Below are 13,923 nucleotides of genomic sequence, written 5' to 3'. Positions count from 1 at the left end.
AAGATGCCAGCAGGCATGGAAGGAGCAGCAGGAGCTCTTCTCTGGTGGAGGAAAGATGGCAGATGGATGGGATGCTTCAAAACAAGTGGCCAGAGCTCAACAATGAGAATGAATAGCAAAGAAATGGTCTCTGCTTGGTCCTGATGCCAACAAGCCATAGAGCTGAGTGGAATAGCCGTGGAGGGATGATATATGAGGCTGGAGAAGCCAATGCTACCTGGATTTGTGTTACACCTAAGTGTGGGCATTTAAAATCACTTAACCTGCATGCCTCTATTTTGTGTATCAGTGATCCATTAATCAGTGACTCATGACGATGAGTTATTCAGGCTTTACTCTGGATGCCTCAGCGAGGTGCCCAAAGCTGGGGTCAGTGAAGTCTAGTTTGGGGCTGGTGACTGACGGCACTTGTCCCACCCATTCAGACCCTCAGGTCCCCCAGGTGATCATGCAGGAGAGATGGTCTTTTCCACAACCCCTCTGAGGGCTCTTGGGTTGCTCTTCCCCTCCATGTGGGTAGGATGATGCAGTGACCAACATCTCTGAGTGCTGCTGGAAACCCTCAGGGCTCACAGCTCCGTCTGGGTGGTGGTCTGAATTTGTGTGTGGTTGTGATGCAATGGATGGGATGAACCATTGAGTGCACCTCAAACCCTGCAAGTTGGCCTGACTTGTACTGACTGTTCCCATTCAGCCAAGAACCCGACCCAGAGCGTTTCCAATGCATATTTGTGGGGTGGCCAAGCTCCACCTGTCAGGAGGTGACGGGGTGGGGACCTCTGGTGTAAGCAGACACCTTTGTCCTGCTGTAGACAATAGCCTACACTTGAAAACAACCCACTTCTCTCTGCAGAACTAAGGTGAGTTGTTTCCTTCCGGGCTGCCTTTGGAAGAGCCTGTGACCCAATGGACTGCAATGGCTGCAGAAGAACTTTGAATGGCAACAACTTTATTAATGGTGCCAGAGAAGTGCAGACCATCTTAGAAGCTCACTGTCCCACCAGGGTGACAGTTCACTTGAGTGGCATCACCAAGGGCTGGGGAAGAGGTACAAGGACTCCAGCAATGGAGGAGAACTTTGGTCTTGGGGTCAGCCCAGATGAATCTGTCTGGGTACCTGACACCCATATGGGGCTGCACACCTCAATGCAGCCCTCATCCCTTCCTAGATCCTGCTGGGTATCACACGGAGTTGCCTGCAAAGGGTGGTGGCATCATCTCACATATGCCCAGTGTGGTATAGGAGCATTCAGTGAGGAGAAGGTGGTCAGGCATTGGAATGGGCTGCCCAGGGAGGTGGTGGAGTCACCGACCTTGGGGGTGTTCAAGGAACGACTGGATGTTGTGTTGAGGGACATGGTTTAATGGGAGCTATTGGTAATAGGTGAACGGTTGGACTGGATGATCTTTTAGATCTTTTCCAACCTTGTTGATTCTGTGATTCTATGATTCCCAGAACACACCGTGCTGTGCTGCACTGACACAGTCCTGAGCACTCGGTAAATGACGCACTGAAGAAGAGGCAGGTTTTATCAGTTTTATTTAACCAATGAAATTCCTACTGATAACAATGAAAGTAATTTCAGCCAGTATAAATGCAATACAGTTTTAAACAAACCCCATTGTTCCGTACCTATAAATAGATTTTTTTTTTCTTTTCAAAACCTCATAAAAAGTGCAGATTTATGAATCGCTGTTAAAATGTTAATACATGATTCCTTTGTTTAAAAATGCGTGGGTTTCTTTTTGTCTCTTAACTCACACAACACACACACACACACAAAAACAAAGAGTTCCTTCTGCATCTGTTCAGGTAAATTCAAGTCGGGTAACTTAAAAACTATGGAAGAAAAAGTCACACGCACAAAAAAAAAACCTCCCCCCCCTGGTCCAATTGGGTCAGTCTGCAAAAATAAAGGAAAATAAACCCAAAGGAAAAAGATACCAATCAGCAAAAGCAGAAACAAGAATGGTAAAAGCCGCTGTGGACACCCACAGTTCGCTCCTAGCAGCTGCCATGCCTCGCAGGCAAACCTCCGCCACAGCACAGACCCTGCAAGCTCTGCCCAGAGCTGAGGGTGGGCAGCAGCACAAGGGACAAGGTGGGGACGTGCCCCTGTGCCACCCATTGCCCAGCAGAGAGCAGAGCTGCAGGGGACGTGGTGGGACGGAGCAGCAGGATCAGAGCTTTGTCTTTCTTCTTCCGTCCCTAGACAGGGCAGAGCTGGCAGCAGCTTTGGAACAGAGAGGAGAGCTGCGGTCAGCAGGGAGCTGCCCTGCTGCAGGGATGGCCCCGCACCGTGCTGCTGACAGGAGGCTCAGACCAAGGCTGTCTCTGGAGAACCACTTGAACGGGGAGCAATCCCTGCCCTTAGCAAACCAGCCTTTGTGGCCGTCAAACCAGAGGGCCATCTCTGTGCTGCAGGAAGGCCTGGGAGATACGCTCCCCACCTTGGCCTAGCGGGCTGGCCGAGCACTGGGCCATGTCTGCCTGTCTGACAGTCCTTCCTCGCCAGCAAGGCTTCCACAGCACTCGGGTTGCTCTGTGCAGAGGGGATGGAGCAGCCTGCTGAGGTGAGGAGGGCTGAGCATTGCAGCTATGCAGCCATGGCCCAACATGGCAGGGCATTGCAGGCTCCTCCCGCATCGACAGTGGTATTCCATCTACAGCAGGGTCTGCTGAGCACGGGCAGTTTAAAGTGGCTATGTTCATCAAGTTTGCTACCTTATGAATTCAAAAACAAAAACAAAAAAGAACAAAACAATCCCCCCCAAACAACTATAAATACAAAGACTCTCACTCACCAGACGCTCGCAGCCGGTGTGAATCATAAACCGCATCAATATTCTGTTAAAAAGCTTATTCTACTTAAAACTATACATAGTACAAGAGATTGAAAAGTGGCAGTGGTGTACGGCCGCACTGCCCGCCAATGGCCCACAGTCAGGTGCTTCATAGAAATCAAGGAGTTACAGTAACAAAGCACGGGACTGCAGAGCCCATCACAGCTTCTGATTACACTGCATACAAAGTACCAAGGGAAACACAAAAAAAAAGAACTGGTGTTAATACTGATGAATTAAAAGAGTAACTATAAAGATCAAAACAGACGTTCACAGCATGCTACATATATTGCTCACAAACTCTTTTTTTTCCTTTAAAAAAAAAAGAAAAGAAAAAGAAAAAGAGGCTAATACAAAACAAGAAGTTGGCAGTCTGATTTTCAGTTACGTCAGAGAGAAAGATAAAGCATATACATTCATTATATAGCTCTCCAGCAAAAGGAGAAAGGGTAAAACTGAGAGATTTCAAGTTTACAGAATTCCTATATATATATATTTTAAGCTACCGTTTATATCCAGTTCCGATCAACAGTGGTGGAATATTGGTGCCTGTGCCTCCTCACAGAGTCCAAGGGATGCAGCCTAATCGTTGTGGTTTGGAACATCTTTATTTTGCCCTGGATGCTGGAGTGTCTCATAGGAAAACAGGATCATAGAATGGTTTAGGTTGGAGGGGACCTTAAAGCCCACCCGGTTCCAATCCCTCCGCCATGGGCAGCATTGCCATCCACCAGATCAGGCTGCCCAGGATCCCATCCAACAGGGCCTTGAATGCCTCCAGGGATGGGGCACCCACAACTTCTCTGGGGCCTCCAGCCTTTCACAGCCCCTCTCGCCTGGCAATGGATGGGGAGGGAAGCGGAAAGGAAGGCTGGTTTGCATCTGGTGGCATGGCATGAGCATGGAGTGGTGATGAGGAGCATGCTTTATGCAGCCACATGAGAAAGGTTCCCTTCCCCTTTCCATCCATGGAGTAAGAAAAGGGAAAAGCTTTCCAGAGCAGCTCAGGGTTTCACCTTTGAGGAAATCTTGGAATAAGGTACTTCTTACTGCCTCCTCTACACATGGACACACATACGAACCTTTTAGACACATCAGCGAGGCTTCTCTAACTGACCAAAGCGTCCGTGTCCTGCTATACCAAGTGCATCCCCTTGAGAAAGCCAGTTTCTGACTCCTACAGCAAGAGCTTCTGCCCACATTTCGTATATTCATTGGCAACTTAAATACTGGCTCTACCTACTGTAAAGAACAAGGGCAGAATTGGGATTCCTGTCTTCCGTGAGCTCTGATCAACACCCAAATGTGTCTGCATCTCATATAACTACTCTAAGTTTGCAATGGGAGTTATTCCTCAAATACATGACAAACCCAAATCCATTTGTTCTGAAGGCCATCTGCATCTGTCTGACCACAGAGAACACAGAGAGCAGCTCAGAAGGGCCCTGCTGGTGCCTGCCCTACATCCACACTGCACACGAGCAACTCAAAATTCCCATTGCAGCTCCCTGTAAGAAGCCTGCCTGGCTCAAAGGCTCTAATAGGCCAAAGAAGGCATTTTGTCAGCAGATCCACTGGATTATTCCCCTAATTCCACAGATGGAACACAATGCAACACTAACAAAAACTACTTCAATGTTTTAAGCAAGTACTGAGCATCATATTTCACACTTGATTAAGATTTCCTGCCCAGAAATAACCCGATCCTGGAATTAAGTGTTTCTGAACAGGAGAAAGGTCCTCTGAACTCAGCCATGAATGGTCATGTAAGAACTGTACGTTGTTTTACGCTGTCTTACAAGGTTATGGCTGTAAGGCTGTCTCTGCAGGACTGCCGGGGGCTGCGAGTTGGGATGATAGGAAGCACGTAAGGTGGGTGGTGGCAGCAGGCTGAAAAACCAACAGGTTTTGCCCCTGGTGAGCAGCAGGAGTATTAAATGCCAGCAGGAGAGATCTGATGTGAACTGAGGGAGCAGCGGCATCATGGCATGGCAAGAAAATTTGCCCTAAGAAATACATTAACACTGTTCAAGTCACACCTCAAGTTTCTTCACGTTACTGCGCTATTTCCATCTCCCACCACTGTGGTCCATGCAGTAGGTATGAAATGTCAAATTAATTTTCAACTACAGATAAAAAGCTTCATTTAAAGTTTCCAAAGGTGAAAAAACTGCTGGGTGCATCTCTTTAGGCCGCCATACCATGCTGGCTACATTAGGAAGAATAAATCGAAAGCTCAGATGGGGAAAACACATTTTTGTCCAGCTCTTGGATTGAGAGTTAATGGGAACCCAATTCTAACAGGTCTATTCAGATCAGTACTGGGAAAGTTCCTTTACTATAAATCCAACCCCACTTCCATTTTCTGCAACATCATCCCTTATTTAGGGGAGAAGGACCTGAACGCCTGAGGAAAGCATCTGAAAGAGAATCTGCTGAACTTAAGAAGATCTGGAATATATTCACCTGGCCAACACTCTTGGCACAAGCTCCCCGTTTGTTAATGGCAGCTGATCTTTTCTGCAAGCTGAGGTGAAATAATCCAGCCCTTCAAAAAGGGAGCCCTAACTCTGGAATATGAGCCTGAAATGCACGTTGATGTCCATGGAAAACACACATGAGAAACAAAAACCTGTTTTGCAAGAGCAGCAGCTTACAGTTTAACTTCGTTTGGAAAGATTTCTCTATTTTAAGCCTCCCCAAAAAGCCATTTTGTTAACAATTGCTGCAAATCACATGGATCTGCATCATATTATGCCCCTAATCTCTATGGAAACTGCTTGTATTCTATCGAATGTAGGTGATGAAGTACCTTTAAAAATCCGACCTTGTAGAATTTTGCTGAGTGCTGAGTAGCTTAAAATTCCCTCTGCAGTTCTGGCTGCTCTTCCCCAGTCCCATGAAAGCATCTCTCAGCCTTGCTATGAACAGAACTATTACTGAAGAATCCGCTATTGCGACCTTCCGCACTCAAGTAAGAGAGAAGCCAAATGTGCTCTTTTCTGTGCTACCCTAATCTGTTCTAAATTTGTACCGAGGCCTACATTCATAGTTGTTTATAATCACGGATTTTCCTGTGCTTTAAGGACTTTTTTTAATACACGGGAAGAGCTGATGTGGCAATCTGCTGGTTCTTAAAGCTGAAAGTACATCCTCTTCATTTTCATGAAGGATTTTTGAACCACTAAAAATAAATCCATCTACAGCTTACCAACATTTCCACAGGCTACCTCAGCACTGCTTTCAATGGCTATCTCCCGAACTCCACCTCTGTTTAAAATGGTCTCTGTCCCAGCATGATGACACTTGTGATGTCCAGCTGCAGGCAGAGTATTCTGGGAAATGCAAATGTTTCCTCCAATTAGTATCTTTTCCACTTCTCTTCATTACCAAGAAAAAAAGGATTAATTTCAGTGATAACGTACCCTAATCAATCAGAGCACACATTTAACAGCGATTCTCCAATGATAAGAAGCTGTCCCAGCTCAAAAGCTGTATTCCCTACTTACATTCCATAGCTGGTTAATTTGTACCTAAGGAGCTTTCTCTTCACGGACAGGAGACTGAACACTTTCAGTTGGTCACAGCTGGGATTCTCTGCACTAACATTAATGCTGGTAAATATCAATTCCAAGAAAAGAACGCAGATGGAGAGTATCTGCACTTCCAACAATTACTGTCCTCTTCAGGATAATATCAATGATCAAAGCGTGAAGATTCACATTCATGAGTGCTTTCAAAATCCAAGAACACTTGCACGTGAAACTTTGGCACAGTGTGAGCCCAAAGCATATGGTAGAACTGTACGACTTTAAAGATCTATTCTGAACAAACGTCTATTAAAAATCATAAATCTGAGTATAAAAACTAAGCTATAAACTGTTACGCTGTAAATGCAATACTGGAAAGAAATGCCACATGGAAAACATTTTCAGAAGTTTCAAGTTTGCTTTTAATATTAAGAGAAAAAAAAAAAAAAAGGAATAGCAAACGACTTGACATTTCCTACCGTGGAATGTCTCGCAGGCCATATGTGACTTGATATGGCACTTAAAGAAAAGATTACTGATTTACTACTGGTTTTATGGAGCGATCCATTTATGGTTTCTACATCTCAAATCTGCTCGTGTACTTTGCTCAGGAGGCATTTGAGTCGGCAAGTAGATCTCATAAGGAAAGAAGGAAAGGCACTCACGTTTCCAAACACAAAACCCAACCTATGCTAAGGGCCTTCGCATCTGAAGGGAAACTAAGTGGTCATATTCCTTACCCTAATGTAGTTTCACCTCCTTTCCAGAGCTCGGCTGTGCTTCTTGAGAAATACTTGACTTTTCAAAGCAAAGGAATTTAAAGTAGTACTGTACAGTTCTCATCACTTGAAAAAAAAAAGAAAGCAGAAGTATTGCATGACAAGGCCTCTCAGAAGACCTGCCGTAATGCACAAAAGCCATTCGGTGTGGCCACTACAATAGGAAGGAATAAGAAAGTTAATCTAAGTTCATACATCCTCACGTCCTAACGCTTCTGAGGAATCTCTGCAGTCGGCTACAAAAATAAACACATCTGATGTTTCATCCAGTGTTGTCTCTAGAAGAGACTCCGATGCTGTCTATCAGATAGTTGCCTAAATAGCCAACATTACATTCCAGAAAGAAAAACAAGAAAAATGTCTGATTTCTTCCTCAAAAGCTTTCTGCATGTTGGCCTGCAGCTGGAAAGCGCAGCCAAGTGTACAATCATTCAGCCTTCCCACCTGGAGCAGATGGACAGAGCGATGAACTGACATGCGAAGTCACGGCACAGCCTCAGGAAAAGGGAATCAAACCGACTTCAGATGCAGACTGGTCCATGATTTTCTCAATGGAAAGTATGACTGTGCTGGTAACAATAGCATTTTTCAAGAACTATTCTTTAAGAACAGGTAGAAATCCTGTATGATCTCCTAAAATACCATGGAATATTCAAAGTAAACCTATCCAGTTAGCTCAGTGTGTATGCAATGGAAAGAAAGGTCACTCTCCTCAAAGCACTATGGAAAGTCCAAACCGAGAGACAAAAGTTTATGCGGTGACAACTTACATCCCACTGGGTAAGCTTAAGCATCTCTTTAGGCACTTCACTGGTTCATTAAATGCAATACAAAATAAAGCTATAAATATCAGCATTTTGTGCTCTTAAAACTAGTCAAAAGCAACAGAAAACAGCACAAAACTGTGACATTTTTGGCAGCTTATCTCTTCCCTTCCCCAATATTACCAGTTGTCGAAGAATGCTTTGTTTTGGGGATGCTTTGGCATCTCAGTATCAGGTTGTCTTAAGCCACAAAAGCTAAAACAAAACTGCTAGGCCTTAGACAATAAAGAAATTTGGTTTTACAATTTCTTTATGGCTATAGAAGAAGGACACTTTAGCAGTGACATGATAGGGAAAAAAGCTTGCTTTTTTTTTAATATTGCACTTTTCTTTTGTTCACACTAATGCATAGAAACTTTTTAAGCTCTGAATATTAAAATTTCATGCTATGAAGAAGTTATGGGAAATAAATTCCTATACATCCAATACGACAGAACAGATACGCTAACCTTCCTTTACTTTCCTTACTTAAAACATTGAGAAAGAAGAGAGTGCAAGAACCCCACAACCCTATTTTTGGTCAGCCTCTGTATCAGCTTTATAGGTGCCAACTCAACAAACTGCAACGTGTGATGAGCATGGACATTGTAAAGACAACTGAGGGTGGCTGTCAGTAAAACAAGATCAGGCATGATTCAAACACAGTGTAGCTGAAATGGCATATTGTGAGGGCTCTCCTCTGGGGAAGAGACACGATAAAGCAGATGACTTTTGCACTTCAGTAGCATGCTGTAGAATTTGTCATGATTAATTTCACATTAAAGCGCGGTCAAGGTTTGCATCCACATTTCACATCACCTTCAATTGCTGTAGTAAGACAGTGACTGGCAGGCAGTCTCCAGGAGACACAGAAGAATCCAGTGGGCAATTCATTGCAACACAGCACGTGCATCTTTGTCAGAGTTATGAGCTGGTGGTGCGCTCTCAGAACAGGCAGAATCGATCTTCTGCTGGACTCCACTAATCTGAAAAATGATTGCTTGGAAAAGAAGTCTCTAAGCACTTCACTCCCTTGCTTAAAGAACAAAGCGCTAGAATTGAATATCATAAAAAGAGTTTTAGGATTCTGACCACCGTGCAGAAATCCAACCGGAAACAATGCAGAGTAGTGCTCCTCAGTGTTACTTCTGTTATCATTAGTAATGTTAAGCATCAAGAAAATAAAACACGTCATTGCACATTACAGCCGTCAAGAAACACGGCTAAACTTTGACACTATAGAATCGAATAACCTGATGCTACATCACAAACAAGCTTCTGGTGTGTATCTATTTCAAAAGGTCTTTACATACTCAGTAAAAATTCCTTTACTCCCTCCCAGTGAATGCTTCAGGTTAAGTGACGAGTTATGGCACGGAGGGCGTACAGAAGTTCTGCTTGCATACGAGCTTCCATTAGAAGTAGATTGACGTGAACCTGTTAGAAATTAAATCAGACGTTTAGTTCACCCCTGAATGCAGTATCATTTATTTACGATAGCATCTGGAACCTTTTAGTAAAGTATCACATCAAGAAATGAGGTCCTTTCTCCCTGTACCCGCCGCAAGACTCCAGTTCCTTTCGGGACAACGTCCTAGGAACTAACTTCACCTGCTTTAAGCAACCTTCAATCTGAAAAGTCCCAACAAAACCACTTCTACATCCTCATGGCATAGCTCCTCATGAATCATACTTTCTTTGGTTTACTACCACTTACAAACGCTATATAGGAGCACAGAATAAGGAACAATTTATACACTGGACAGGCAGGCACGCAAGCACTGAACTCGTCAGGAAGTATTTAACTTAGATATCTGAAGACATGTTGACAATTTTATTGATGAAAAGGACTGTGAAGATTATATTTATGTGGAATAAGCTCTTTTCTGATCCACAAATCCAAAACATTGGCACGGTTGACTGCATCTGCATTCCCAAGTTTATCCACTTTTCTATTACAGATGTCAGTTCAATTTTATGCAGAAGTCACTCAAAGTAAAAAATATAAATAAATAATCAAGACTCTGGCACACTAGAAAGTATTTTTCTAAGACTGATATTTAACATTCAATGAATTAATCCCATTTGTTTTTCTCTTCTTAAAAACAGTTTGGGGAATACAGACATTTTTAGGAGTCGTAGAGCAATTGAATGGTTTGGGCTGGAAGTGAACTTGAAGATCACCCAGTTCCAACCCGCTGCCATAGGCAGGAAGTCACCATAGTTTCATTTATAAACATGTGGGCCTCTGTGCAGCCAGTCTGGCTGTGCAATACGTACCTTCTCCGAGTGCTTGAACTGACGCCAGTAACTATCGTACATGCGCTTGGTAGTTCTCTCCGGGTAGCAGGTCACTGTCTTTATGTAAACCTTCAGGCTGCGTTCAAGTAGCTGATTAACTTCTCCATAATCATAGTCATCATACCTATGTAACAAAGGCAGGAATTCTGTTGGACACGCATTCTTAAAAGCACGGTCATTTGCAGCAGTAACTTCTGATCTTTTGCAGCATTAAGTTCTTATGCTTAGGAATCCAAGAACTTGTTATATACGCTAGAATACATTCTGCTAACAGAGGAAAGGCTCGCTACTGGGATGCAGTCTTTTTTGAGCAGAGGATAGAGGCTGGTTTCAGAGAGGACGCTGCTGTAACAACTTCCAACCTGACTCATAATCACAGAATCACAAAATGACCCAGGTTGGAAGGGACCTCAAGGATCATGTAGTTCCAACCCCCCTGCCTGGCAGGGCCACCAAACATACACATTTACTAGATCAGGTTGCCCAGGGCCCCGTCCAACCTGGCCTTGAACACCTCCAAGGACGGGGCATCCACAACCTCCCTGGGCAGCCTGTTCCAGGGCCTAACCACTCTCCTAGTGAAGAACTTCCCCCTAACATAATTCACATAAATCACTCATAATTCACTTGAAGTAAAAGCTTTACTGACACAGCAGAGAAACCACCCAACTTCCAGACTGAGGTACTACCTCCACCTCTACACCCAGAGTCTCACATGATGCTTTTCACACAGTTCAGTTTTCATTTGGTGCTGACAGTTTTGAATGTACTCCTTAGCCAGGAGTTCTCTCATACCTGATTCCATACATACAGTGGACATAGTTAAATAAAGCTCTTCTTAAAGTAGTTGTATCAACATCTTCATGTGTTGCCATAGTGTTATAGGTGAGGTTATACACCATCCGGAACTTTTCATCAAGGAGATGCCCAATATCAGAATAAAGCCTGTTTACAAGGGAAAAGCCATGATTTTCCCAAGTATAATCCTGCAGGAGAAAAAGGATATAAATAAATATACAAGGGAAGAGAAGTTCCTGTGTGATTCTTTCTGCAGCTCAATACTTCTTGTTGTCTGTGAGGTGCTCTGTTCTCCTCCACTCTCCATGTTGTGGTTATATAGAACATGTTAGTTTATCCACATCCTTGGCAAGTGTTCCATTACTCCACCACAGACTCTCTACAGCTGAGGGCATCATCGCCACGTACTTATCTGTGCCTGGCTGTTTTCCAGAAGTACTCTGGGGCAAGGGCTCTATTTACATGCTTTAGAGCTCACCTACCAGACTGAGCCCCTGGTCAGGACTAAGGGAAGTATCGAGAAGGATAACATTCAGCTGCTTAAAACTAGAATTCAGTGACATCTGAAATGCTCCAGGACCCACTTGAACTCCAGGTGCCAGTCCAAACAACCACAAAGTTTGGGAGCTATGCCTTATCTACCTGGCCCTGCAGAGGCGTCAAGTACACCCAAGGGACATCATAAACACTTCAATAACAGAAACCCCAGGATGGGGTAAATGCAGTGCTTACTGACAACAGCTAATTTACAGCAGTCGTGCAAAGGGATAAACAAAGAAGTTCAAAGTCATTCTGCTGTGTGAGAAGCACCTATTTCTATCACTGGATTTAAATGCACAGACACAAATGACAGTCTTGTTTCAACAGAATGAGGTTCAGATTTATTGCAGAGTTTTGTGATGCTGCTTCGATTTAAGCAGCGTTAATAGCAGAGCATTTGGATGTGGGTATATACACTGAACTGCTTTAGAGTGGGACATACTAATAAAGTTAAATTACTAGGGTGACTCCGTTGAATACAGGCCAGAAGCTGTCCTGCTTATTTAAGAGCAGAGACATTTTAGTTCCAATTTCAACTTTGGTTGAGTTTTTTTCCATGGGAGCCTGCTGTTCCTAAAGTATTTAAGCAGTAAGTTTGATTTACAGGCTCTGACTGCCTTATTCTTTTTGGCATTATCTACCTACTCCAGGCTCATATGAAGACCGCAGAGTAAATTATCCAGACCAGCAATGGCTGCTATATAGCTAAATACATTTCCTGAAAGTGATCACAGATTCTTTATTTTTAAGTCTTGGATACATCTTCTGACCATGGAGTTATCCTGCACCTACTGTGTGCTTTACTTGAACTGTGTGCTTTTACTTGAAGTTCTCTGTTTCGGTTTAAGATTTCTTCCATTCCTTACAATTTATCACCAGACTGCTTATGAATCTACTCTATAACCTGGCACAGAACCATCTAGAAGGTCTCTGCTGTATCATATATCATGCAGAGGCTTATGAGTCTGGTCGTGGACAAAGATACCATATGTAAGACGAGGTACAGACAAAAGACAGTTCTTTCAACAGCACTGAATATTTATATATTCAGAAAGAGTCAGAAACCTCAGTGTTACAGTAATCATATTTAAGAACTCTTTTTCCTTTCAGACTTTCAAATCTCCAGGAAGGATTCACCAATCGCTCTCACAGACAGATTCATCTATTGATAACTCAAGGCAGAAAGCACTTGATGCAAATGGCAGGAATGAAGTATTCTTCCAGTAGGGTCTTCTTCACATTTGGAGAGACAGAAAAGGATTCTTTCTTTTTTACCTTTTGTTTTATTCCAGAGTCAGTGATATGCTTTACAGTTTTCAAGTATTAATTCTGCTAATACTTGGAATATCTGAAAATGAAATCTCCTGTTGTTTGAGATTTACAAATTGTAAAGGATTCATTGCTGTTAAATTTATAGAAGATTCCAAGTTATTTAATGGATCATAACAAGAAAAAGCACATGTAACAAATGCGTCCCAAAAAAACCCTTGTCCTGCAATGACACCTGAATATATTCTTTGAGTGAATGTACTTTAAAGAGATGCTACCTGAGCTCTGAATGTTGGCAGATGGTCTTCTCCTCGCCGTGCAAAGTCTTTGTACCCAAACCCAGGATCTTCAACGTAGCGGGAGACATCCGTAGAAACTATTTCATCATCAAATGCTGTGAAAAAAAAATATAGCAAAATACCTTGCTTTAGGCAAGCACAGGAGTTAGCTCTGACTTCAAGTTACCACTCTACTGCAGCACTAGAGGGCAATTAAAAAAGGTAAAGAGAGATATGAAGGAAGGAAAAAAGTCCATCTCCATCTGCTTGTATGGAATCCATCCTTCTCCTGGAGTCTACATGTCAGCCTACACCGGACATCAGAATTACTTCTCCAAGATGGGAAGAGATAGACTAAACTTCTGGAGGGGTCCTCCTCTTTCAGTTCACTTATGAGACAGCCTAGGTATCTTAGACAAGATCCTGTTAGTAAAGTCATTATGTTAGAATAAGAGACAGAGAAATAATCCTGTTTCCAACAGGATTGTTATGCTGAACATCTATGGTGTCTGGAACTACACCAGCTCTGCTCTGTAACAACCCAGTATAAGAACAACAACAAAGCAATGTGATATTGCACTTGTAAATATCAATAGATTACACGAAAGTGAAGAGCTCTACAGCACAGGCTGAATTTCTGCCAGAAGCCCCAGTAACCAGGCATCTCCAAAGAGCTCCAAAACGTGTCACTAAGCAAACGTAGGTTCTCTATCAGGAATCAATCTTTCCCTCCCTAATAAACAGGTGGCCTGGTTGTGTAACCACCTCTGCAGAAGTTGAC

General features: G+C 43.2%; 1 protein-coding gene across 3 annotated transcripts in view; it reads right to left on the bottom strand.

The window, feature by feature from the left end:
- Nucleotides 1–1,523: 1,523 nt before the first annotated feature.
- Nucleotides 1,524–13,923, bottom strand: part of SESN3 (sestrin 3) — a 36,588-nt gene continuing 24,188 nt past the window's right edge. For all 3 annotated transcript variants that reach the window (XM_032442198.1, XM_015852291.2, XM_015852292.2), the window contains 4 exons: nucleotides 13,143–13,258; nucleotides 11,053–11,243; nucleotides 10,237–10,381; nucleotides 1,524–9,393 (listed from right to left, as the gene is read on the bottom strand). In XM_032442198.1, the coding sequence (XP_032298089.1) occupies nucleotides 9,307–9,393; nucleotides 10,237–10,381; nucleotides 11,053–11,243; nucleotides 13,143–13,258 (539 nt within the window). In that variant the 3' untranslated portion in view covers nucleotides 1,524–9,306. The remainder of the gene's footprint in view (nucleotides 9,394–10,236; nucleotides 10,382–11,052; nucleotides 11,244–13,142; nucleotides 13,259–13,923) is intronic.

This window comes from Coturnix japonica, chromosome 1 (genome assembly GCF_001577835.2).
Source record: "Coturnix japonica isolate 7356 chromosome 1, Coturnix japonica 2.1, whole genome shotgun sequence".
In the NCBI taxonomy this organism is placed as follows: domain Eukaryota; kingdom Metazoa; phylum Chordata; class Aves; order Galliformes; family Phasianidae; genus Coturnix; species Coturnix japonica.
Note: the sequence above shows the minus strand (reverse complement) of the source record. Positions and strands in the feature narration are given on the sequence as shown.